A 25,195-nucleotide genomic window follows, 5' to 3' on the forward strand; every position below is an offset into this window, starting at 1 on the left:
TTTGTATTGTTAGTTTCACCACGTTGGCCAGGCTGGTCTTGAACTCCCAACTTGAAGTGATCTGCCCACCTCAGCCTCCCAAAGTGCTGGGATTACAGACGTGAGCCACTGCACCTGGCCTCAACATCCCACATGCTAATTTTCTAAGCAGAATGTATGTATTTGACTAATATTGAATCTTCATGCCTTAATGGCATCACAGCGTTATTGGCCAGAGAAAGATATAGAAAGGTCAGATTTATAAACAAGACCACTAGTACTAACACTCTATATAAAACACTTGGTTTCAAGTGTTTTGCTAATCGCAGTTAATGCTGTCATTACCCTCTCAGCACAGCCCAGCAATTTAAGAGCTCTGTCATTCATTCATTCAAAAATATTTATTAAATGCCTACTATCACTAGGCCCCGAGTAGAGGCAAAGGATAACAAGATGATCAGAAACATATATGATTCCTGCTCTTGCGCTCCCATTGTTTAGTGGTGAGATAAACATTCTCAAATCAATCACACAAATGAATGTCAGTTTACTACCATGGTAAGGGCTGCTGTTGAACTATTCTGGGAGCTCTGCCCTGGTTCTCTGGCAGTGAAATGTCTGCAATCAGGGCTGTCCCTTTCTTCACTGGGAGAAATGATAGCAGAATTCAACTTTCCACTGGACTAGGGCCCTATGGAGTCTAGGGCATGTGGAATTGGTATTTCTTAGCACTCCCCTATACATCTAGTACCTGAGATCTTCTGTAGTGTCCTTGATCTCAAAGTGTTTATTTCCTGCCTCCCTCCATGCAATGCACCCCTCATACTCATCCTATTAGAAGGGTGGCTAGCAGAGAGTCAGTTCTTTCCACAGTGAATTTAACAAAGACACTCAACCTTAAGTGAGTCTCTTTGAAGATACTAAGAGTGTAGTGACCCATGCACCTTTTGAGCCTTCTGCTCATAAGTAAAGTTGATCCCAAATGATCACTTGGCTCAATACCTACAGAAGAGATTAGATAATCGCATATTGACTTGAGATGTTCAGCAAAGCATGCCCTATGAAGTAAGACTGGGATGAGGTCTGAAGAAAATCTAGACTTAATTAGACAATGAGCCAAGGGAATCATGCCTCAAGTAGAGGGAAGAGCGTATGCAAAGGCAGAAAGAAACAAAAGGGTGAGAAATGAATCTAGCACGGCTGGATCACCAAGATAGTGCTAGATAAGTCTGGAAAGATGCAGGACCATGTCACAGGGCCCCAGAGGTCACGTTTAACATTTGAATCCTTATATCCTTGCTAGTGTTGGGGGGAGGAGCAAAGAAAGCTAATATCTACTTTGCCCTCTGAAAACATCCTTTTGGATGGAGTGGAAGGAGAAGGACAGTGGAAGAGGAGAATCAGTTAGAAGACAAATATAATATCCAGGTGCAAGAAAATGGTTACTGGGACTAGGATGGTGACAGTGATATTGGGGTAAGTGGGTGGTTTCCGGAGATTCCAAATCAATATCTCTTGGTGATATGGCAGGAGAGGGAAGTGTCCAAAAAGAGTACCCAGGTTTCTGACCTGCGTAGAAGACAGTTGTTCCATTCACTGAAGTACAGAACTATACAGGAGCCCAGTACTTTTACTGCTGGGGTGGAGATGGGGGCGGGAGAGTTTGGTTTTGAAGGTGCTATGTATGCAGCACTTTGAAGTATCTAAGTGAAGTTGGCAGGTACCTGACTCTCACACAGGAGTTCTGGAACAAAAATATAAATGCGTGAGTCATCTGCATAGAAGAGGTTTTGCTGGAGTTCAAATTTCCCTTTACCATGCGTCTTCTCCCTTTTAAAATCTGAAGATCATGTCCTCTGATAGAGAAAATAGTAGAAAAATAAAAGTGTGAGAGTTTGATATTTGTCCTTCTCCTCCCTCCTCCCTACTGCTCCTCCTCCTCTTCCTCCTCTTCCATTATCATCTGTTCACATTGTACCATCTGGAACAAGCCTTGGGATTCTCCTCATTCTATTCATTCCAAGCCATCTCTTTTAAAAAGTCTTTTTTGTGTTTACTGTCCTTAGCTTTTTTTTTTTTTTTTTTTTTTTTTTTTTTTTTTTTTTGGGACGGGGCCTTGCTCCATCATCCAGGCTGGAGTGCAATGGCACGATCATGACTCACTGCAGCTTCAAACACCTGAGCTCAAAGGATCCTCCCACCTCAGCTTCCTAATCAGCTGAGACTACTTGCATGCTAATTTTACCTGGTTAATTTTTTTATTTTCTGTAGCGACAGGGTCCCACTATGTTGCCCAGGGTGGTCTCAAACATCTCAGCTTCCCAAAATGTTGGGATTACAGAAGTGAGCCACCGTGCCTGGCCCTTGTCTCTTTTTAAAATTCACAAACCTCATTTCATTCTGGGCTTTAGCCCTTTTGGGGCACTTTGTGTAGGCACTTATCTCTTACCTGTGTTCTTTCTTGATTGTGAACCCATCTCTCATGTTTAAAACAGGTTTCTTTCATTGGAATACTTCAAAACCCTCATTGTGCAATTCTTTTGGTTTCTTTCTAGGCTTCCTTTATTCTCGTCTGGATCATTTGGTAGGATGTTGCTATAATTACGTTTTGTGATCCTACCTTCCCCTGAATCGCCTGCCCTTTCATGCTCTTGATCAAACACAGCTCTCCCCCTCATCTTATTCTCCTCTGTCTTCCTCTTCCTCTTTCTTTTACTTCCTCCCCTTCATCTTTATTCTCTTCTTCCTCTTCTTCCTAGTCCTGCTCTTTTTCCTGGTGCTCTTACTCTTGCAGATTTGGGGATTTGTTTTCTTACTGAAAATTAGCCATGATAAAACACCGGCACAGGTGGTTCTTGAGATACATCTGCAGCCTTCTAGTCCTCAAGAGCATCCCACATTTGGGGTCATCCTTTCTCTTCCCCAACCTCTCCCTATCTGCCTTGTGTAGAATGTGTTATATAAAACTCATTCATATAATTATAAACATACGACAATGTTCTTTTGGCAAATTAATAATTTTATAACATCTCTTTTTTTCAGAAACAGGATTTATTCTCTTAGGCCAATGCTATCCTGATACCAAAACAAGAAAAAGATATTACAAGAAAAGAAATTTACTGACCTATCTTCCTTATAAAATAGACATGCAAGCCCTTAACAAATTGAATACATCAATATATTTAAAAGATCATATATCATGAGCAAGCAAATGTTATCTTAGGGATGTAAAGTTAATTTAACATTCACAAATCAATGTAATGCATCATGTTAAAATAAATTTTATTGTGATATTATTTACCCATTTAAAGTAGACAATTTAATGGGTTTAATGTGTTCACAATTGTGCAACCATCACCAAGATCTAAGATAAAAATATTTTCTTCACTCCAATAAGGAATCCTGTACCTGTTAGCAATCACTTCCTGGTCCCCCTACCCCAGGTCCAGGGCAACCACTAGTCTACTTTTCTGTCCCTATAGATTCTGCCTTTTCTGGACATTTCATATAAATAGAATATTATAATAAGTGATCTTTTGAGACTGGCCTCTTTCAATTATCATACTATTTTTAAGATTTATCCATGTTATAGCAGGTATCAATATTTCATTTATTTTCATTCCAAATAATGTTTTATTGTATGGATATACTACACTTTTAATCCTTTCATCAGTTAGTGGATACAAGGGTTGTTTCCACTTTTTGACTATTGTGAATAATGGTGCTGTGAACATTTGTGTACAAGTGTTTGTGTGGACATTTGTTTTCATTTCTCCTGGTATATGCCTAAAAGCGTGATTGCTGGGTCATATGGTGACACTGTACTTAACACTTTGAAACAAACCAATCATTTAATTATAATTTTCCTTATCATTTCTTATTAAATGCACCCATGCTTTTATTAATTCAGTAGAGGAAAGTTTTAGGGTTTGGTTTTGTATGGTGACGAAGAAAGGAAAGGTGTAAGTCTTTGCTCTAAACTGAAATTGTCTTGCTTAGTCATATTGTCCTTGTCTATTGATAACCTAAAAGTGATCTTGCTGATGTGGTTGCAGATTGCACTCAGTAAAGCTGGATTTTAGTAAATGCTGCCCACTTAAAACTTATCAAGTGAAATACTTGGAAGAGGACGCTGCAACAGTTCCTTTGCCCCATCCCGAAATGAGACACACACACACGCACACACACACACACACCACACTTTCAGTAAGATTTTCTGGGATGTTTCTCTATGGAAGTCAATTTTTTAAAAAATGAAAAGTGTTTGCCGAGAGGTTTCTACAACACATTTAATTCTTTTGAAGAAAATGAATGAATTGTTGAGAAGTATTACTTAATTTTTCTCTAAAAGAGAATTTGATATCTCAAGGATGGAAATCTATTGTTATTTTACTCCTTAAAATCTCTCTGTTTGTTAGCTGACTGAATGTTCTATCCAATTTGTGCATGTGCACACTTCAACATTGTAAAAGGCATCTGTCTTTCCATCACTAGTCAGACAATCAGGCATGCTTCTTTTAGCAAGCTGCAAGGATCGTTCCCTGATGGGGACTTCCATTTGACAGAATATACGTTACCCCCTATATGGGCTGCAAAGTGATCAATACCCCAGAATTTACTGAGATAATGAAAGATAGCAATATGATTTTGCTGGGACAGTGAGCATGCCGGACACTACAAGTACAACTGCTATGCAAAATTGCACAGGCTGAAAAATCTGCACTAAGTATTCACTTAAGTGTTATTCTTCAGCTATAGGGTTTTATTTCATTAAGTATCTTTATATGAATGAAAATGTAAAGTTGCAAATCTTGAGTTGTGAGCTATGACCAACCACTCTCCCCCCACCCCCAAGTCCTGTGTTTACTGCCTCACTCAACCACTTAGAATCGGCAAATCATAGAGAGAAGCTAAATGCTCTCAGCTGCACTATACCAAATCAAAGCTGAGATGAATAATGAACTTAATTTTCCATAAAGACATTCTGTTTGGCATTCCAGCTAATAAGGTAAGCTAATAGCAATTCTGGGCTATGGAAAGGAAAATAAATCGTTTCTTTGTGCTTGATTTCTGTGCTAATCCATAATCTTTCTTTTAACATGCTGGAGTTAATTTCATGTTTCATGATGTCTGTGAATTGGGGATGAACAATTTTATAAAGAGTACCCCCAACATACCCTTTTCCTCTGATTTGGTTGCTTATGGTACTTGCAGGGCTAAGGGAGAAATCCAGCTTTTTAATAAGAATGAAATGTGTATATTAATATTTTTATCATCTATAGTATGGAGTGAATTTAGTTAAACAGCAGAATATTTAGATGCAGCAAAGACAGGCTAAATTACTTAACCACTGATTGTTGAATATATTTAGTATGATATAGTGTAAATTGATGTTGAATTTGCTCTAAGCTGCAAAGAAAAGCAGAATACATACATCATGTTGATTTCTGAATCATTTCATTTCTAAGTACATGTTATTCTAGAGAAGGTAGTAATTTTCAATTGCTAAAATTATTCCACAGCTTCAGTTTAGGTGAGTTTTATTTTGTAAAATTGGATTTTTAAAATAACAGCGTGCTGGTAATGTGAATTTTTGTTATTACTTTTTTGATTCACCATGGCGGCAATGATTTTGGTTCATGTGGAAAATGTACTTGTCCACTAAGTTTATGGAATTAGAAACCATCAGATCTCTCTGAGACTTCTATTGCTACCTTGGTTACTCTATCTCAAAAACAAGAAGTGATGAGGCACTTACTAGGATGGCTTCACTTTTTGTGATATAGCTTTTTGGTGTTTAATACAGGGATTTTGATTTTCATCAGATGGTAGCAGAAATTCCTGAAACTAGCAAAGGCTTAGCAAGCTGGGGAAGAAATTATCATATTTTCTTTTCTAGCAAAATGACAAAAATGGAAAATATAACTAAGATTTATGTTTTCAGACATTTGGGCTTGCTGCCGTGTCACCTGAAAAATCAGAGACTTTAAGGTTCACAAAGTAGGTGACCTCAAAAGATATTTCAGAAGGTCTATTCAAAAACAGCCAAAGCATGTGGGAAATATTGGAGAAATAGAAAATGTTCCTCCTATTCCTACTGTCTCATCTTTGTATTCTGTTTTTATGCATGGGAGACGAGCTGTGGGCACAGGTGTTTTTGTTTCATGGGAGCCTTTAAACACCACAATCAGACTTTTATAGATAAAGAAGAACATTTATTTCATTCCTTGAAATTGTTCACATTTCATATGTCTTTCCTAGAAGTATAAACAGGATGCTGAGAGCTTGAGCACAAGTATTTAGCTACCACATATAACTTACTTCCACCCAAAATATCGTCGATGGTTCACCTAAAATTTTTAGGCATTTCTCTTGAAATGCCTGTAATTTACTAAGTCATCAAGAAGTAGGAATGTGGAATGGAATTTCAATCTATCACAGTTAATTTTTAACAACAATAAGACAGACATATGTTACCTATTTATACTTAAATGTTTGATTTCATGGCTATTCTGTCTTTGTAAAACTATATTGGAGGCTCAAACGTGGTGCATTGTTTTGGATTTGAAAGGTGTTCATTTTGTTTTCTTCTTTTCTTCCTTTCTCTCTCACCCCTCATCGCTCCAGAGCATCCTGGGCTGCCCCGTGCACTGTTATGCTTATTTAATTCTGCTATTTTTCTGATTTCATGTCTCCCCAATATTACTAATTCAGAACCTATAGATTGATCTATGTTCAATTTAAAGCTGGCAGAAACAAACTAGGAAACAAATGTTTGTAACCACCACGATGTTGTCTTCTATTTCCTGCCATTTGTACAATAAGAAGATTTTTATACCAGCAGAGCTTTTTATCCGCAATTGCTACATAAAACCAACTTGAGGGTGAAAATGTGCAAGGCTCTTTGGCCAGCATCAGCTTCATGATCTTTTGTCTGTAGTGGTCAACCCATGCATGCTGGGAGATAAGATGCAAAGTTGTTAGCCCTTGAAGGTATTTTTAGCAATGCCAAATGCAAGGCGTGTGTTATTTACAAACTCACATATTAGCTCTGTGTTAGTTAATTAATAGAGAATATCTAGAGAAAGAAGCACCCCCACCTTCCCTATATACACACACACATCAAAGGCCACAGAGCAGGTACCAGCTGAGGACAGTGGTGACTGAGGCAGCAGCATCAGTACAGATGGCCCACAGTCATAAGAAGTTCTTGGCACCATTGCAAAAAGGCCTGACAGAAGGCAGCAAACAGATTTGTTCCCAAATACACGTGAAGCTCATCCTTGTGGACAATCAGAATTAACTGGGTGAGGAACAAAGATGAGAGAGAACTAAAGTATCACTGGACTTGGTTATTACTGTTAATATGACCTCATCTATTCTCACAGGTTGGGGTACACAAAGATATCGAGGTTACAAAAATAAAGGCATGACACAAAAACCTATCATGTCAAAAACTGCACTCAGTATCTTCCCAAGAGCCTGCTACCCCATGTTTCCTACCCCTGTAAATGGCACCACTATCTATGCATTTTCTTAACCCTGAAACATGGGGCCAATCTTGATACCTCTCTCTATCTCACCCTCGTGTCTCTCCTCTAAGGCAGACTCATATAAGTTAGTTGAATGAATGAATGAGTGGAAAAAAAAAAAAAAACACCAAATCTTATTTCTATCCACTTCTCGCCATTCCTTTTGCCACGATCCCAGTTAAACCTCCATCATTTCTCAGCTAGACTATTGTAAATATCTCCTAGTGGTCTTCCTGCCTCTAGTTTCTCCTCAATCCAGTTCATCCTGCACATTATAGCCCAAATGATCTTTCTAAAATACAGATAAAATCATTAAATCTTCTGCTTAAAAATCCTTCACTGGTTCCTCTTTACCCTTGGGATAAAGTCCAAACTTTTTAACATGACTTAGAGAGTATGATGTAGCTGGGGACCTTTTTCCTTCACAATCTCATTTCCTAACACTCCCTCTGTCCACTCTGCATTTCAGCCATACTGGTCTGCTTTTCTCTTTCTTAGCAGTGCCATGTTCTCTTGCCCAGGACCTTTGCATGAGCTGCTTCCTCCTTTGTCTCTTCTGCCTGCCTACAACCCCCTCCATCCCTCACCCCCCACCCCTGCCAAACTCCTCTCTTCCCTACTTAACCTCTTCCCAACTTTCCAGTCTCATCTAAGATAATGTTTCCTCCCGGAAACCTTCTCTGACTGGCCAAGTTTAAGTGAGGTACCCTCTCCCAATATGCTCTCATAGCACCCATCATTTCCTTATCATGCTTCTTCTATCTTAGGTAGGATTGCCTGTTTTCTTGTTTGACTCTTCCACTAGATCGTTTCATGAAAGAACATAGCTGGTCTCTTATTCATAGTTGTGGCCCGTGATCCAGCACCATGCCTGGCACAGAGTGAATTCTCTCTGAATGCACAAGTAGCTAGCTGGACTCTTTAACAAGCTGTATTACCTTTTGTCTTGCTGAGGTTGCAGAAACCAGATGCAATGATTTTTTATGCTACTCATTCCTGCAAAGTACTGTGCTAAGGTGGTTCATATAATTTCCTTAATCTTCGTGTTGTTGTTCCCATTTTGTAAATGAAAGAACTGAGGCTCAAGTTGTCATGTATGATGCTGATATTAAGGAATGGGACCCTCAGTCTGTTTGACTCCAGGGACCAGTTCTTTCTATTTTCCACGTGATTTACTGCCTCCTTAGAGTAAAAGAAAAAGTTTATTCTTAAAAATGTATAAGGATCATTTTTTAAATCCTTAATTTCTCACTGCCTGCCAGTTCATTTGCCTTCTGATCTCCAATAGTCAGCCCTGAGTGTATTTTTCCCTTAAATTAAACTGAAAGTACTTCCCTTTGTGCTGTATTCTTTATTCTCAAGCTTTCTTCTACAAGCCTTATGTCTACAGGAGTTTTCAGCCTTTCTCACTTTCTCTACAGAGAAAGTAGCTGGGCCTTACATTTCTGTTTCATTTCCATTGTCCTTTTAAACAGGCATTATTTTCCTGGACCTGCTCTGTGATTACTGTTTCCATAGCACTTTGCCTGAACTCAGTTGGCCCTTCATGTTCTTCAACCGTAGCCTGATGTCAGACTACTTAGGGGGGCTTCCACTGGTATTTCACTGGGGAAGCAAACTGCTACTTGTTACCACTTAACCAGTTAATTAGCTATGCTCTTTGTGGAAGAAATATCTACAAGTACAGCTAGAGAAGGGACATGTGCAGTTTCTGGGAAACTTTCCATTTTGTGTTGACCATGAGAGTTTTTAGGTTCCTTTAATTCAAACCAGAACACAGACGCACACAGTCAGTTGGAAAATGTGAGAGGCAACAGGGTGTTCCGTGAATGAGTGACAGCTTTCCAGTTGAACAGACCTAGATTTGAATGCTCTTTCTACCACTTCTCTGTCTATATGACTTTACTAAATTACTAAAGCTTTCTGTGCCTCAACTGCTTCATCTGTAAAATGGAGATAATGATGGTGCCTATCATAAAATAATGCCTGGCACAGAGTAAGTACTCGATTAACAATGGTGTTAGTGTGGGTGGTCGTAGTTAGTGGAATAGAGGCTCCAGATGGGGCCACACTCTAATCTCAGGAAACTGAGGATGTTACCTTATGTGGAAAAGATGACTTTGCAGATGTGATTACATTAAGGATCTTAAGGTGGGAGATTGTCTCGGATTATCTGGGTGGGCTCTAAATGTAATCACAAGTGTTCTTTTAAGAAGGAGGCAGAGGGAGACTATGTGGCCGTGGAAGCGGAGACAGATTTGAAGATGCTTTGCTCTTGGTTGTGAAGATGGAGAAAGGGACCATGGGACAAGGGGAAAAGGCAGGGAAATGGATTCTCCCCTCAAGCCTCCAGAGGACGCCCAGCTCTGCTATCTTGGTTTCAGCTCAGTGAAACTATTTTGGACTTCTGGCCTCAACAACTGTAAGAGATTAAATATGAGATTTTTTAAGCCACTGGGTTTATGGTAATTTGATGCAACAGCCAAAAGAATATAGTGGTGATATTTTGGGAAATGAAACATGGCTCCAAATGAGCTGATAAAGAGGAATAAGATGTTAATATAAAAAAGATGATATTACAGGGTTAAATGTGGAGTAGAGAGGCCCTCTAAATATTATGTGTGCCTAAATACGTGGTCAGAGGAATCGCAACGCTCGCGCTAGAGGAAGTCTAGAAAGAGAGGGTTGAAGGAGTAAAGCCATTTGTGGGGCTTTAGACATAAAGAGAAGTGAGGTCTCCTTGAGAAGGGAGGTGATGCCTGGTGATTCAGGGTGGGGCTGACAGTCAGGGTGTCTGAGCAGATGGCGGAATGTCCTGTTCAGAAGAGAGTGATCAGCTCAGAAGAAAGGCTGGTTTGAGAAATTTCCCTGGGCAACCAGGCATGAATCTTAGAAAAGAGGAGGTGTGTCCCAGAAACAAAAGGAGCTGTTTTCTATTGTTCTCAGTGCCATGTTGGTGATAGAAAGAGGCTGTTCAAGAAAATAAATTCTGAAAAAGACCTCCTGGGTCTTTAAAACAAGTCCAGACTATTAGCACAAGCTGAATACCTGCAACAGAATCTGTTTCTAGCAGTACCCTGAGAGGCCCTAGGTCCGAAGTGAAGCTTGCTGCTTCCCATGAGTATATATAGTGCCTGTTTATGTGCTCATGTTTCTGTTTCCACTTCTGTACTGCCCTCCCCTCTTCTCTTTGCCCAGTTGCCAAAGTCTTTCCCATCACTCAAGTCCCAAGACAAGTATAACCTCCTTAAACTAGCTCCTATGCTACCAATGCCTATGTGTGGATTTTCTAGTAATTTTCACACTTTGCTGACACCAAGTTTGAGGGCTTGTTGCTCCCTCCCCTCCAGTAATTCTACCTGTCCCCCAATAGACAGTAGACCCCCTAGAGACAAATATAAGTCTATTGATTTTATTGATTCTTGTGGTTTCTACTCGCACAGTGCTTGGCACACAAGAAGCATTCGATAAATATGAATGAGTGGATTGATGAATTAATTCATTAATTGTACCCTGTGGGCATAGTTATCATAAGATAAAGAGAATGATGAAGTTCATGAATCCCAGAATCAGTGTCTAAAGAAAATAAGCCCTTCCACCTTAACCTCTCAAAAGCAAGAAATTATAAAAGCACGTAATAGAGCTGCTTCATGCATGAAATAGACATTAATTTCATTATCATCTATTTAGTAGTTCAATATCTAAGATAAAATTTAGGAACAAGTTTTCTTCACTCCCAGATCTAATTTGCCATCTCTTTTATGACATGATTTTTTTTTTAACCAAAGCAGGCTATGAAAGGAGAATAACAAAATACCATGTGAAATGCATGCTAATTTATTTTCAAGTACAGTAAAACCAGAGTTTGGTTTTTGCCTGGTGTATTGCACATTTGAGGAAAATTTTCTAAGATTAACAACTATTTTCTTTGAAAAGATAAATGTGTCATGTTTAATGCAAAATTTATAAATGGATGCAACAATTATCTTTTTATTAAATAGTAAAAGTAGTGGTAAAGCATCACGTTCACATTTGAAACATAAATCATCTTAGATGAATTAAATATATCACTAATGAGTTATCAAGTGATTAAATATCTACAGCATATATCCACAACAAGCAGTTCACAACCTGGCTCTAAGAGTTTACTCATTTCTGTAAGCACAAAAGAGTGCTGCTCTCTATCAAATAGAGTGCTTTCAGGGGACAGTGAAATCCTACACTTCTGTCAAACATTAAGCATGTAGTTTTGAACTTTTTGTGTATGCAAGGGATAATGCCAGGCACTATCAGAGATACAAATATGTGTAGCAACCATGCCCAGTTACGATGCTTTACCACTGCTGAGAATTTCTAGTCATATTTACACATAAACCATACAACAGAATATTTCTTAACAACTGAAAGAATCTGATTAGCATGACTAAACTTGAGAAAGAACAATTGACATTTTGATATTTCCTTAGCTCAACTGGACTAGTTACATTTTTACTAACTTCAAATGCTTTATGATCAAGCCCTGTGCGTGTGGTATGAGGGTAATCTTAGATGAAAACATCAGGAAAACTCAATTCTTTCATTCACTAACTGAAGCTCCCCTTTTTCCACAGACAGTTGACTATTATTCTAAAATTGTCTCTGCCTTCTATTTCTCTCTTCTCCCCATTGTTGAATTCTGTGGCTCCATCCCAATCTACACTTTTTTTAATTACTAAGACATTAGATGCCATCAATTAGTAACATACTGGTTTTTAAAAAATGGTTCTTTTCCAAACTATCATAAAATCAAGAGAGAAATGTGTACAATTTGCATTTATCCCTGTCCCTGACTTTTTTTTTTTTTTTTTTTTTTTGACAGAATCTCACTCTGTCGCCCAGGCTGGAGTGCAGTGGCTTGATCTTGGCTCACTGCAACCTCCGTCTCCCAGGTTCAAGCAATTCTCGTGCCTTAGCCCCCCAAGTAGCTGGCTTTATAGGCACACACCACCATGCCCAGCTAATTTTTTTATATTTTTAGTAGAGACGGGGTTTCGCCATGTTGCCCAGGCTGGTCTCAAACTCCCGAGCTCAGGCAATCTACCAACCTCAGCCTCCCAAAGTGCTAGAATTACAGGCATGAGCCACTGCGCCCAGCCTTTGTCCATAACATTTACAATCTGGGTTACTTTGCTTTCTCAAAGTGAAATTATCAATTATGTCTATCTTTTTAAAAATTTAGTATTGTTTCAAGTTTTGTTTATGAAAAGAAAGAGCCTACATCTATATAAAGTGTAGGATTTATAATATCCATTGCTGCATAAATTAATATATTTACAGCTGAGTCTAAAACCATATACAAATAGAACTGGAAGGATCTGAAAGGGGGCCATATGCCTAATATCACATTTCTAAATGCTTCCTTTTTATAGAAAATAAACTCTAAATTATTGAGGAAGGAAAGCTAATTCATCATAATGGAGGTTTAAACATAAAAGGAAAAGAAGAAAGAAAATAACATATGCTTGGATTTCAAAATCCTGTTACATCATAACACCCAAAATTGGAAGGAAGATAGAAAACACATCTTGAAAGCCTATTTCGCAGGCTTGGCTCCACCTCACAAAATCCCTGTGCCATTTTCTTAACAAACTTCTTTACATGTAGCAGTTGGATCTAATGAGAGGCTAAATCTTGCCTTTGTGTTAGAAATTGATTTATTTTTTTCCCTCGTTCTGAGTTCTCCTGTAGCCAGCCCCAGCACTCAAGAGCCTGCTTCATTGTTCATCATTTGTATTTATCACTTTTACAGACTGCCACAGGGTGCTCAGAAATCTACCACGCTCTTCAAAAGAAAACACAAAATCCCTGCTCTTAGCAGGGGACCAGCCCATTAAAAGCATTGGCAGAATCTAAGAAAAGAAAGCTACAGTCGTGATAAAACAATGCATCCGGTAGGAGGGCCACTTAGGCTACCTCTGAGAGGTGGATTCTGAGGGGAGATGGAAAAATGTGTGGCTGAGAACACTTGCTCCCTCTTCACCTGACCGCCCTTGCGATGCCTTTAGGTCAGCGGCTACCTCGGAGCAGGAGCAGGTGGCAAGCCCAACATGGAACAAGCCAGGTATTCAAGTCACATCCTAGGAGGGTCGAAAAGTGCAATTCCTCTTCAGTGGACAAATCTCGTCCACCTGCGACCTGTGTAACAGTATTCAGGGTGAGGAGAACATTTGACAAAGGAAGAAAAAAAAATCTAATCCCATTACCTTTGATGAGTGCTCAAAGGAAACTGCTATAAAAACTGAAGATTAAAATGTTGCATAGTGATGGCATATACCCATGCCCTCACACAGACCTCATTTCCTCTTTCATATTACCCGATAAATGCAGTTTTCTCCTAAAGTGTATTTTTTTAATAAATAAAATCAGTAAGATCCTAAGATAGGTGTATTATTCTGAGTAGGAAAGTGATGTGTTTGCTTTCATTTCCTCGTGGTGTCATCATCCTTTGCCATCAGCAATGCTACCAAGATTGGAACACTGATATTAATATTTCATACTTTAATTGACTATCGTTCTCCTGTATACCTACCCAGTTTGCAATTTCAGGTGACAGTATATTTTCAGCTTAACTTATGTTAATTCTTATCTTGGACTCTGTGGAATCGTATGACAGCAGGTTTAAGGCTAATATTAATCACTTCTCATTTTTGGCAGGTTGCTATAATTATTAAATAGGTATATAAGGTCAAGTTAAATATAGTCAACATCATCTTTATATTTGTTTTATAACAACTGTGCCTCCCACGTAGCAGACACACAATAAATAGTTGATAAAAGAATGATGGCGATGGCGGGGAGGCACTACATAATTGGAAAGGAGAAGGGAGAGAAAAATCTTCCTACGCTATTATTGGAAACTTTCCAACCATGTTTATGTTTCCATTAAATTAATTATAATCATCAAATAATGAAACTTATGTGGGATGCCCTCATATGTGCAATGATTGTGACTGGTTACAGAAGAGCTATAGCTTTTATGTTAGAAAGGAGGATATTTTCTTTTTTTTTGAGACGGAGCCTTGCTCTGTTGCCACACTGGAGTGCAATGACGCGATCTTGGCTCACCGCAACTTCCACTTCCCAGATTCAAGCGATTCTCCTGCCTCAGCCTCCCAAGTAGCTGGAACTACAGGCGCGCGCCACCGCGCCCAGCTAATTTTTTGTGTTTTTAGTAGAGACGGGGTTTCACCGTGTTACCCAGGATGGTCTCGATCTCCTGACCTCATGATCTGCCCCCTCAGCCTCCCAAAGTGCTGGGATTACAGGCGTGAGCCACCGCGCCTGGCCAGAAAGGAGGATATTTTCTATGAAGCACTCATTCTATAAAAACTTGCCATTCTTATATAATGTAAATGGTAAATATGGCATTAGTGTTCTGCTTCTTTCTCCAAAGGGTATTTTTTTAAAGAACCCACAAATGTCATCTCATCTATTTTTAAGTATAGGGCTGCTGGATAAACAGCTAAATCATCTAAACCCAATGGGAAAATTCAAAGTTTAAATAAGCTATTTTATCTCATTGAAAATAAGTGGTACAGACTGACACAGACCATATGGGTTTTTGCATACAGTTACATGTAAATTTTCTCAACTTTGAATATAAAATTCTAGTTGAAGCTGAAGAAATGGAAAAGCAAAATATAATCTGTAATGACGATTCTTTGAAGATTCTAATTTCTGATTCTCTGGTCCAGGTTTCATCAATTTCCAGTCAAAGCCTGTTCCTTAGGTTATCGTGTACATAATGGAGTTGTATCTTTAGGTTGAGATAATGTAAAGACAACACAAATTCTAAAATGCAGATCTCCAGTGGTCGTACATTTGGGGTTCTTTCACAGAATTCATTTTTTAATAAAAGTTACATATGCTAATTGTGAAAAAAATTCAAATAGTGCAGATTGATACAGGGTTAAAAGTAAAAGCTCCCTCCCCCACCGTATTCCAGTCTTATTTACCAAAGGCAGCCATCACTGTTACCATTTTAACATTCGCCTTCTGCTATTTTCTACATATAGTCAAACATACAAATATGTATATGTGTACATACACGTTCACCTATGTACATATATTTGATTATATGGAGTGTTCATTCATTTGGCAAATGTTTAATGCTCATCTACTGTGTGCCAAGCTCACTTGCAGACACCGGGAACACAGGATTGAATCAAATCAAAACTCTTTCTTTAAAGAAGCTACTTTCTACTATATTAACATCACATATTAAAGAACTAGTATATTAGCAATACATACTGAGGAACAGTATTCACTACCATGCATTTTGCTTTTACAACCAGTGCTATGATTAATCATCTATTATATAAATCTTTTTTTTTTTTTTTTTCTCTGAGACAGAGTCTTGCTCTATCTCCCAGGCTGGAGTGCAGTGGCGCGATCTCGGCTCACTGCAAGCTCCGCCTCCTGGGTTCACGCCAGTCTCCTGCCTCAGCCTCCTGAGTAGCTGGGACTACAGGTGCCTGTCACCACACTCGGCTAATTTTTTGTATTTGTAGTAGAGATGGAGTTTCACCGTGTTAGCCAGGATAGTCTGGATCTCCTGACCTCATGATCCACCCGCCTCGGCCTCCCAAAGTGCTGGGATCACAGGTGTGAACCACTGCGCCCAGCCCATAAATCTCTATACCAATTTATGAGTTGGATAAATTGCAGAAATTATTTGTGTACAGTCAGTCTTTAGGTAAATGTTTTATTTGTATTATCAACTTCTTTAGAAATGGATTCTGAGTTTTTCATTGCTAATCAAATTAATGCAACAATAGAATTTTTACACTGTGGTACTTAATCTTTTGTAAACCAACACCTTCAAGTATCTTAATAAAGGTATCAAAATTTTATCATTCAGATAAATTATTCAGATAAATTTATCATTCAGACAAATCATTGTATCCTTGTAGATTCATCTATGAGAATGCTCCAAAAGGAAATCAGTTCAGAAGTCCTACTTTCCCTCTATTTTCATTGATCACACGTGCTAGAAATCTCTGATTTAAATATTTCATGATACCCTAATGCCTCCCAAACAAAATAATTATCTTTTTGTTTGTTTCTGTGTAACAGAAGAGAAAAATAAAAGCTGTTTAGTAAATCAAAACAAAACAGTCCAGGTGCGGTGGCTCACACCTGTAATCCCAGCACTTTGGGAGGCTGAGGCGGGCAGATCACTTGAAGTCAGGAGTTTGAGGCAAGCCTGGGCAACATGGCAAAACCCCATCTCTACCAAAAATACAAAAATTAACTGGGCGTGGTGGCATGTGCCTGTGGTTCTAGCTACTCAGGGGGCTGAAGTGGAAGGATTGCTTGAGCCTGAAAGATCGAGGCTGCAGTGAGCTGTGATTGCACCACTGCACTCCAGCCTGGGGGAGAAAGTGAGACCCTGTCAAAAAAAAAAACAAGGAGGAAGGAGGGAAGGAAGGAAGGAAGGAAGGAAGGAAGGAAGGAATCTTATAATTCATAGAAAATTAAAGAAAAAAGAAAATTACGCCACCAATGTAATAGGGCACAACAAAAGCTACTGTTATTTATGAGATTCTCCTTTAGAAAGCTATTTGAGCTTCTCTTACTTCTATGCCTCATGTATTTATTACAACTGAAACCAGGTCAAAATTTACATCCAGGAGCAGCCTCAGATGGAAGGAGAAAAGTTGACAGACAAGTGGGTGTACAAGGGAGAAAGGTGCTCTCACTCCTCTGCCTCAGTGATGGGAGGGCACCTAAGCTGCCTCCCGTTTTCCACCCCTGCATCCCCCACAAGGGCCTTCTTGCCCCTACTTTGTATTTTCTGTTTCAGACTTCTTCCAGTAATATTGAGAGCATATGGCTGGTTTGGGCAGAAACTAGGAAGCCACATAAATTATTTTTCCTGACTTAGAATTATGTTCCCTCCTGGGGAAAAAAAAAAAAAAAAAAAAAAAAGAAGGTTCTCTGTGGCCATTCCAACACAAAACATTTTTTTTTTTCTGGATGTTTATCTAAATCCACTGCAAGGAAAAATAACATGATTCCTTTGTCAAATGAGATATCAAAAATGAGGCTTAATTTAATGTTTTTCTATTGATTCAGAATTTTTTAGTCTAAACGAATAATTAGTAACTGGAGTAGGTGGCTAAGTGCCTACTCATGCAGCTGTAGTGGGTCATTTGAATTGCAGAAAGCCAGCATCGTTACTAGGAGGAAGCATGAGTATCTGAACCTTCTCACCCAGCAGGTCAGCTTGACTCATCACCAAAAAGGTAAAGAAAGAAAATGACAAAAGAAAGCCTTTCTCAAATGAAATATATCTGCATTATTACTGTCCATGGGTAGTTCACAGTTTTTGTAATAGGAAAAACGTCATCACTGAATATGAAGTGTGCTTGTGCGTTCATGTGTGTGTGACAGAGAGAGGATACTAAAGACTGAATTCCAGTCAATGTCGGGAGACAGAAGGAATAATGGAGTGTGCATGCATGGGTTCTGGTTATTTCTATATGCAAAGGTAATCATTTATTATCTTGACGAAGCATTCTTCTCTCATTACAGTTTTTACCATCAAAAGGTTGGCATGATCTAGGTTCTTGGTGTAAAATACAAGATGTGACCCAAACCTATTTGTATAGATCCATGTCACTTACATGTCTCTATTACCACCTTTCATTTGCACTGATAACTTGAATGAAACATATCCTGGCACAGGCTTGACACAAAATATGAAGTTTCCAAAGGCTGAGTCCCTCCTATACACAGTAGCCATTCCTTCATGTTTGTCTTCTACGTATTGATATAGGGAGATCAAAACAGTTTCACAGAATTTGTTGAAAGGTATTCATGAAGAGTTCAGTGGTGAGATAAATAGTTGCAGTGTGATGAACCGGGAAAGTGCACTGGCCCAAAGGAGATCTGAATTCTAACCCAGTTCTGCCACTTATTAGCCATATAAGCTGTAATTTACATTCTGGGTGTCAATTTCTTTGTTTGTTTGTGAAGAAGCTGACATTTCCCAAAGGATGATTTGAATAGATATTAATGTGAAGAAAAGGAGTTGAATTTGAGAAACTGAGTACTGTATTCAGAATTCTATATTGGCAGACATCCTAGAATCTTTAAGATGCTCATATGGATGGAAACTCTTTAAGAGAACAATGCAATATAAAGCATCTCCCAAACCCTCTTGGAACCACATTTCACAGAACATTTCTAAGGACTGGTGATCCAACAAACCTGCATGTTCTGCACATGCATCACAGAACTTAAAGTATTAAAAAAAAAAGGATTGGTGATCCATAAAATGTGCTTTGGAATACACAGGGTGAGATGACAGTCTTCAGATTCTGTTTGACTCGTCCTGCCATGATCTGGTGATGGGGCTCTCTGGGCCTAGTAGAGTTCAGTTGACCCTGCTGGGGGTTGTGGCCTTGCTTCCCCAAGTATCTGCACAGCAACATCCAACTGCAGCTCCTTGGATGCCAAAAGAGCCTCTCTTCTGGATACTGGTCATTCATACCCCCTCTACACACATGCACCAGCAACTTCGTGCACGGAGATGTGTTCCTCCACGATCCCTGTTTGCCCACAACCATTGCCATGTTTCTTCCCTGCCCTTGGTAGAGGAAAATCTGGGTTGAAAGGTATCCATACTTTATTTCTCAGTTGAATAAAATAGGTACAACCTGAGTGATGTAATTAGAGATTTCATGAGCACTTTTACTTTATAGTATGTTGTTTTCTTTTATACTCTGCTTAGAACTAGAATTATAGGAATGAATAATGGTCTCTGCCAGACAAATGACATCATCCCTCCTCTCAAGTTGCTTACAGATTGGTGGGTGAGACAGATCTATAAACAAATGGTTTTAAAACAATGTGATCAGTGTTACATTAGTAGTATGTGCAAGTTGCTACAGTAAATCTTGATTTTTTGAAGGTTAGCTCTATATTTGTTTTATCAAGGCAGGGCATTATGGAATTCTTTGTCTTTCAGAATATAAAGGGCTTAAATAAAAGATGAGTCTATAAATTTCCTGTTTATTTATTTATTTTTGAGACAGAGTCTTGCCCTGGTTCCCAGGCTGGAGTGCAATGGCAAGATCTCGGCTCCCTGCAACCTCCGCCTCCCGGGTTCAAGGGATTCTTCTGCCCCCAGCCTCCCGAGTAGCTGGGATTACAGGCATGTGCCACCACACCCGGCTAATTTTTTGTATCTTTAATAGAGATGGGGTTTCACCATGTTAGCCAGGCTGGTCTTGAACTCCTGACGTCGTGATCCGCCCACCTCAGCCTCCCAAAGTGCTGGGATTACAGGTGTGAGCCACCACGCCTGGCCAATTTCCTGTTTATTTACCATGGTGGGATGTTTCAGGTGACTGTAGATTTTCCTGTTCATTTGTCAACAAGAAATAAAAATTCCATGAATGACTCTTTTGCCCTTAAAGAACATTGTCAATGAAATTGACATGCCAGGCACCTTGCTAGGTGCTGGTACAGAGCCAGTAAGAGTCTCACTTTGCTTACATGGCCTTTGTGGGTCTCCTGAACAACCAGTGAGGAGATGGTCTTTACACTCACGTCTTTGACCCAAACCATAGTTCCTCAGAAAATGAACGGAGCATATGCAGCTCACAACTGAAGAGAATCTGAATATCAATAAGCACTGCAGCGGCCCTGTCTGCCCATCAAGTCTCCCTCCCACTGCCTCAGAAGCTGCCCACCCGAATTCCTGTCTATATGGTTAGTTCTGTGCAGCCACCTGCTGAGTTTAGAGTACCCAGTGCCCAATCAAACCCTAATCTAGGTGTTGCAGTAAAGTAATTTTATACACGTGGTTAAAATCTATAATCAGTAGACTTTATGTAAAGAAGATTACCCTCCATAATGTGGATGGGCCTCAACCAATCAGTTGAAAGGCCTTATGACCAAAAACTGAGGTTTTATTGACAAGATTCTGTCTCAAGACTGCAGAATCAACTCCAGCCTGAGTTTCCAGCCTGCCAGACCACCCTGTGGATTTCAGACTTGTTACTCACCACAGTCATCTCTAAAATAAATCTTTTTTTTCCCTGTTCTCTTCTGAGAACGCTGACTGATCCACAGTCCCCTATACACAGGCCTCTAGAGATTCCCCCAAGTGTACTAACCTTCCCCACCCTCCACCCCCTCCCACCCCCAAGCTCAGAGAGTCTTGGATCTATTGCACAATCCATTAAGGGTCAGCTCTATCATGAATGAAACAAGCTTTAAGGGTTTGCACCATGTGGGAACTTAACCGTCATTTAAACATGATTACTGTATGAAAAAGCAACCTACAAATACACTTTGAATGAGTTAGCATGTCATATGTTACTTTATATCATCTCTATCTTTATAGTCAGTCTCTGAAGTAGGTATTGCTGTCCTCACTTTATGTTTGAAAACCTGAAGTTAAAAGATGTTCAGGTAATTAGGCCAAAATCACATGTCTGGTCTAAGTAGAGTCAGATTTGAACTCAGGTTGACCTGATGTACTGTATTCATTGCACCATCCTCCTTCCTTATAAGTGAAAAACTACCTAAGTAAGAATTACATGGTGGAAAAATATTTTATTTTCTTCAGTGCCACTTTTATAAGCATTCTCTATAGAGAAGGATTTAAACATTAGCTAACATTTATTGAGGACTTACCATGTACCTGGCTCTTATTTTAAAGATTCTTTAAATGAAATGTCTGGGTTAAATTATATATCATTTCTGTAGTTGGGCATTTCAAAATTCTAAGACATTGTTAGTACTAATGATTTTCCCAGCTCCATCGACTTTGGGTCATAGATATTTAATGAAAGATTTCTACTCCCATTTTTAAATAATCAATATTTCATATTGACATTGAATACTATGTAAATTATAATAAAAAGATGGGATTGTTCTTGAAAGTTTTTTTTTAAGGTTTTGTTTTGTCTTTTTGTCCTTTTTTTTTTTTTTTTTTTTTTTTTGAGATAGAGTCTCGCTCTGTCACCCAGGCTGGAGTGCAGTGGCCTGATCACAACTCACTGGAGCCTTCAGCTCCTAGGCTCAGGAGATCCTCTCACCTCAGCCTCCCAAGTAGCTAGGACTACAGGCACATGCCTCCACACCCAACTAATATTTAAATAGTTTGTTGAAATGAGGTCTTGCTCTGTTGCCCAGGCTGATCTCAAACACCTGGGCTCAAGCAAGCCTCCCGCCTCAGCCTCCCAACGTGTTGGGATTACAGGCGTGAGCCACTGTGCCTGGCCTGTCTTGTTTTTAAAAATGTTTTGAACACCACTGCCCCTGGCCCCCAGAGGCTGATGTACAAGAACGTGAAAAAGCCTTCAAACTTCAGGATTCTTGCCCTAACTTTGCACATGTGATAACCCAGATGATGGACTCACTTCATCTGGGCTGTCATCTCCAACCCTGGCCGGTGTTTTGTCTGACTCTTGGCTACACAGGGACCTCTTTAAAAAGACATGCAGGTCTGTGTTTATTCTGAAGACACAGAGGTTTTAAGAAATATTCTTCTACACGACTACAATCAGTACAGAAGTACAATCAGTAAAAGTAAAGGTAACTAAAGACCAAGGAGCCCAATTCAAGAAGTATTACTTTAGGGTCTCAAAACTATTCATTCGGCAAGCATCTATTAAGTACTTGCTTTATAGAAGGTATTTGAGAAGGAATGAAGATGAATAACAGTGTCTCTCTGATTAATAATGAATGTGGCAGAGCACTGTGGCAGACACTCTAACAGTAGTGCTTTTCTAAGCAATGGTAGCAACTAATTAGTGGTAGTGAAATCAATTTAATGGGTCACAAACACCATTATTTTTAATTAAATAGAATACAACAGAAGAGAATGAAAATAAAGACAGAGTGCGTGGCATGCCAAAAGGTTAAGTATTTCTCTCTGTCTTTCACTTGTATACGTGCTTATACTGGTTTCCAAAGTAAGATGTATTTCTTGCTGTGAGATGTAGCCAAAAGCTATTTAAAAGCCACTGCTGTAGAGAGAGAGAGAAAAAGAAGAAAACAAAAGCCTTGCTCTCAAGAAGTTTGCACCTTGCTGGGAAGATAAAGCTATTCATGAACAGCAGAATCCTTTGTCTATGGCAACTGATGACTAAGAGATAAAATTAACGTTGCTGACTTAGTGTCCCACGGGATTAAGATCACGGGAAAAAGTCAATGTGACAGTATGTTACTCCTTTCTCTTTGAAAAACTTTCTTCACTCGGCTTCCAGGACCGACAACACACCCTTTGTTGATCCTTTTAAGCCTGCCTGGTTTGTGGTTTCTTAGCTCCAAACTTCTAAGGGTGGAGCAATGCTGAGTGGACATGGCTCTTGGACCATTTCTCTCTTCTACCAACACTCACTCCTTAGGTCACCTCCTTCATTCTCAGAGCTCTAAGTCCCAGGTGTATGCCCCCAGGGATGTTTGCAGCCACCCTGAAGCCCCAGTCTTAGATAGTAAGCTACCCTATTCAACATCTCTGCTTAGATGACCCATGGGCATTTCAAACTTCCTGCATCCCAAACTGAACTCCTAATTTCCATCCCGAGTCTACTCCTTCTTTAGGCCTCATCTCAGCTAAAGGGAATTGAGTCCTTCCAGTTGATCAGGTCAAAAACCTTGGAGTCGCCCTTAACTACTGTTTCTCAGTCCACACATCCAGATCATCGTTAGCAAACCTCTTGGCCCTATCTTCTCCCTCCACCGCTGCTCTGCCCTGGCTCCTCCCCTTTAGCTACAATCTAGGTTATTGCATGAGCCTCCAAGGGTCTCTGATTCTACTCTTGTTGCCCTTGAGCCATTCTCAACTTGGCAACCTGCGTGATTCTCTTGAACTAGAATGTGTCTGTATCTCATCAAAGCCTCCATTCTATTCCCATCTCACCCCAAGTACATGCCACAGCCCTTACCACAGCCTGTAAAGCCTCCTGAAATGGACCCCCACACCCCCCAAATCACTGTCCTCACCTTCTGCCACCTCTCACTCCACTCCACTCACCTGGCCTCCCACTGTGTGCATGGCAGTCCTGCCCTTTCTTCAGGACTTTCTCATCTGTGCTTCTTTCTGCCTTCAGCACTCTGCCACCAGACCCCAGGGCAGAGTCCCTGACTCCAGTCAGTCGGTACCTAGAGGTCTCTTAACGTAGCCTGCGATGATGCCACTATTAACATGCCTATCCCACCACCCACCTCTCCTCCACACACTCTTTCCCCCTTTCCTGCTTTCATTTTTCCATAGTACGTATCATTGCCTAACATACATTTTGCCCATTTTATTAGTGTCTGTCCTCTCCCTTCCCCATGACAGCAGAGCTTTATTTTTTAACTTTAGATTCAGGGCATACATGTGCAGGCTTGTTACGTGGATAGATTGCATAACACTGAGATTTGGGCTTCTATTGAACTCATCATCCAAATAATGAACATAGTACTCAGTAGATAGTTTTTCAACCCTTGCCCTTCACCATCCCCTCTTTTGGAGTCCTCAGTGTCTACTGTTGCCATCTTTATGTCTGTGTGTAGTCATCGTTTAGCTCCCACTTACAAGTGAGAACAGGCAGTATTTGGTTTTCCGTTTCTGCGTGAATTCATTTAGGATAATGGCTTCCAGCTGCATTTGTGTTGCTGCAAAGGACATGATTTTGTTCTTTTTTTATGGCTGCATAGTATTCCATAGTGTATATGTACCACATTTTCTTTATCCAGCCTACCATTGACGAGCACCTAGGTTGATTCCATGACTTTAGTATAGTTTAATAGGGCTGTGATCAACATGTGAGTGCAGGTGTATTTTTGGTAGAGTGCTTTATTTTCCTATATATACTCAGTACTATGATTGCTGGGTCAAATGGTAGTTCTATTTTTAGTTCTTTGAGGAACGGAGATTTTTTTCTCTGCCTGTGAATTGCGGTATCCCCAGTACCTAAAATAGCACCTGTTTCATGATACAGTCCTCTCTATGTATCCATCAGTTCTGCATCTGTGGATTTAACCAACCATGGGTCAAAAATATTTGGAAAAAAAATCCACAAAATTGCACAAAACAAAACTTGAATTTGCTGCACCCTGAGTACTATGTTGAATCCACACAAATGAAGTGATGTGCAGGCATTGTATTTGGTATTACAAGGAATGTAGAGATGATTTAAAGTATATGGGAAGATAATGCATAGGTTATATGCAAATACTACACCATTTTATATCAGGAAGTTAAGCATCCACAGATTTTGGTATCCTGGAACCAGTCCCCCACAGATACCATACGATGACTGTATATACTCAATAAATATGTGTTGAACAAGTGAATGAATACTTTTAAAGCATTTTGATAAAGTCACAGAAGAAGTGGAACTTTTAACTCCAGCTTCACCACAAAGTAATCAGTTTAAAGTGAAAGAAGAGAACCCTGTAATGAATACTCCAGTTGGAACATTTCCTTTCAATGGACCTTGAGCTAGCCTGGAAGCACTGATTTGGATAACTATTGAGTGTATCATACTCATCTGTACACATGTTTGTGGGACATCCTGTGTTCATTATAGATATCTTGCTGTCTGTGGAAAGTAGATTGAAACGTAGCTTAAAGTACACACCCTCAAGAGGCAACTTCCCTGTATGATGATTATGAAAGTGGAATTTTGAATCAC

The 25,195-nt window shown here is 39.6% G+C and overlaps 1 protein-coding gene across 29 annotated transcripts in view; it reads left to right on the forward strand.

Moving 5' to 3' along the window:
* DLGAP1 (DLG associated protein 1) overlaps nucleotides 1-25,195 on the forward strand; it is a 961,850-nt gene that overhangs the window by 605,886 nt on the left and 330,769 nt on the right. For 2 of the 29 annotated variants that reach the window (XM_008971169.3, XM_057300488.1), the window contains exon 1: nucleotides 2,090-4,987. The exons of 26 other annotated variants lie outside the window; for them this stretch is intronic. In XM_008971169.3, coding sequence (XP_008969417.1) covers nucleotides 4,937-4,987 — 51 coding nt within the window. In that variant the 5' untranslated portion in view covers nucleotides 2,090-4,936. Of the gene's footprint in view, nucleotides 1-2,089; nucleotides 4,988-25,195 lie in introns of those variants that run through there. One more of the 29 variants, XM_034943995.2, reaches the window with a different exon arrangement.

Source organism: Pan paniscus, chromosome 17 (genome assembly GCF_029289425.2).
Source record: "Pan paniscus chromosome 17, NHGRI_mPanPan1-v2.0_pri, whole genome shotgun sequence".
Classification (NCBI taxonomy): Eukaryota; Metazoa; Chordata; class Mammalia; order Primates; family Hominidae; genus Pan; species Pan paniscus.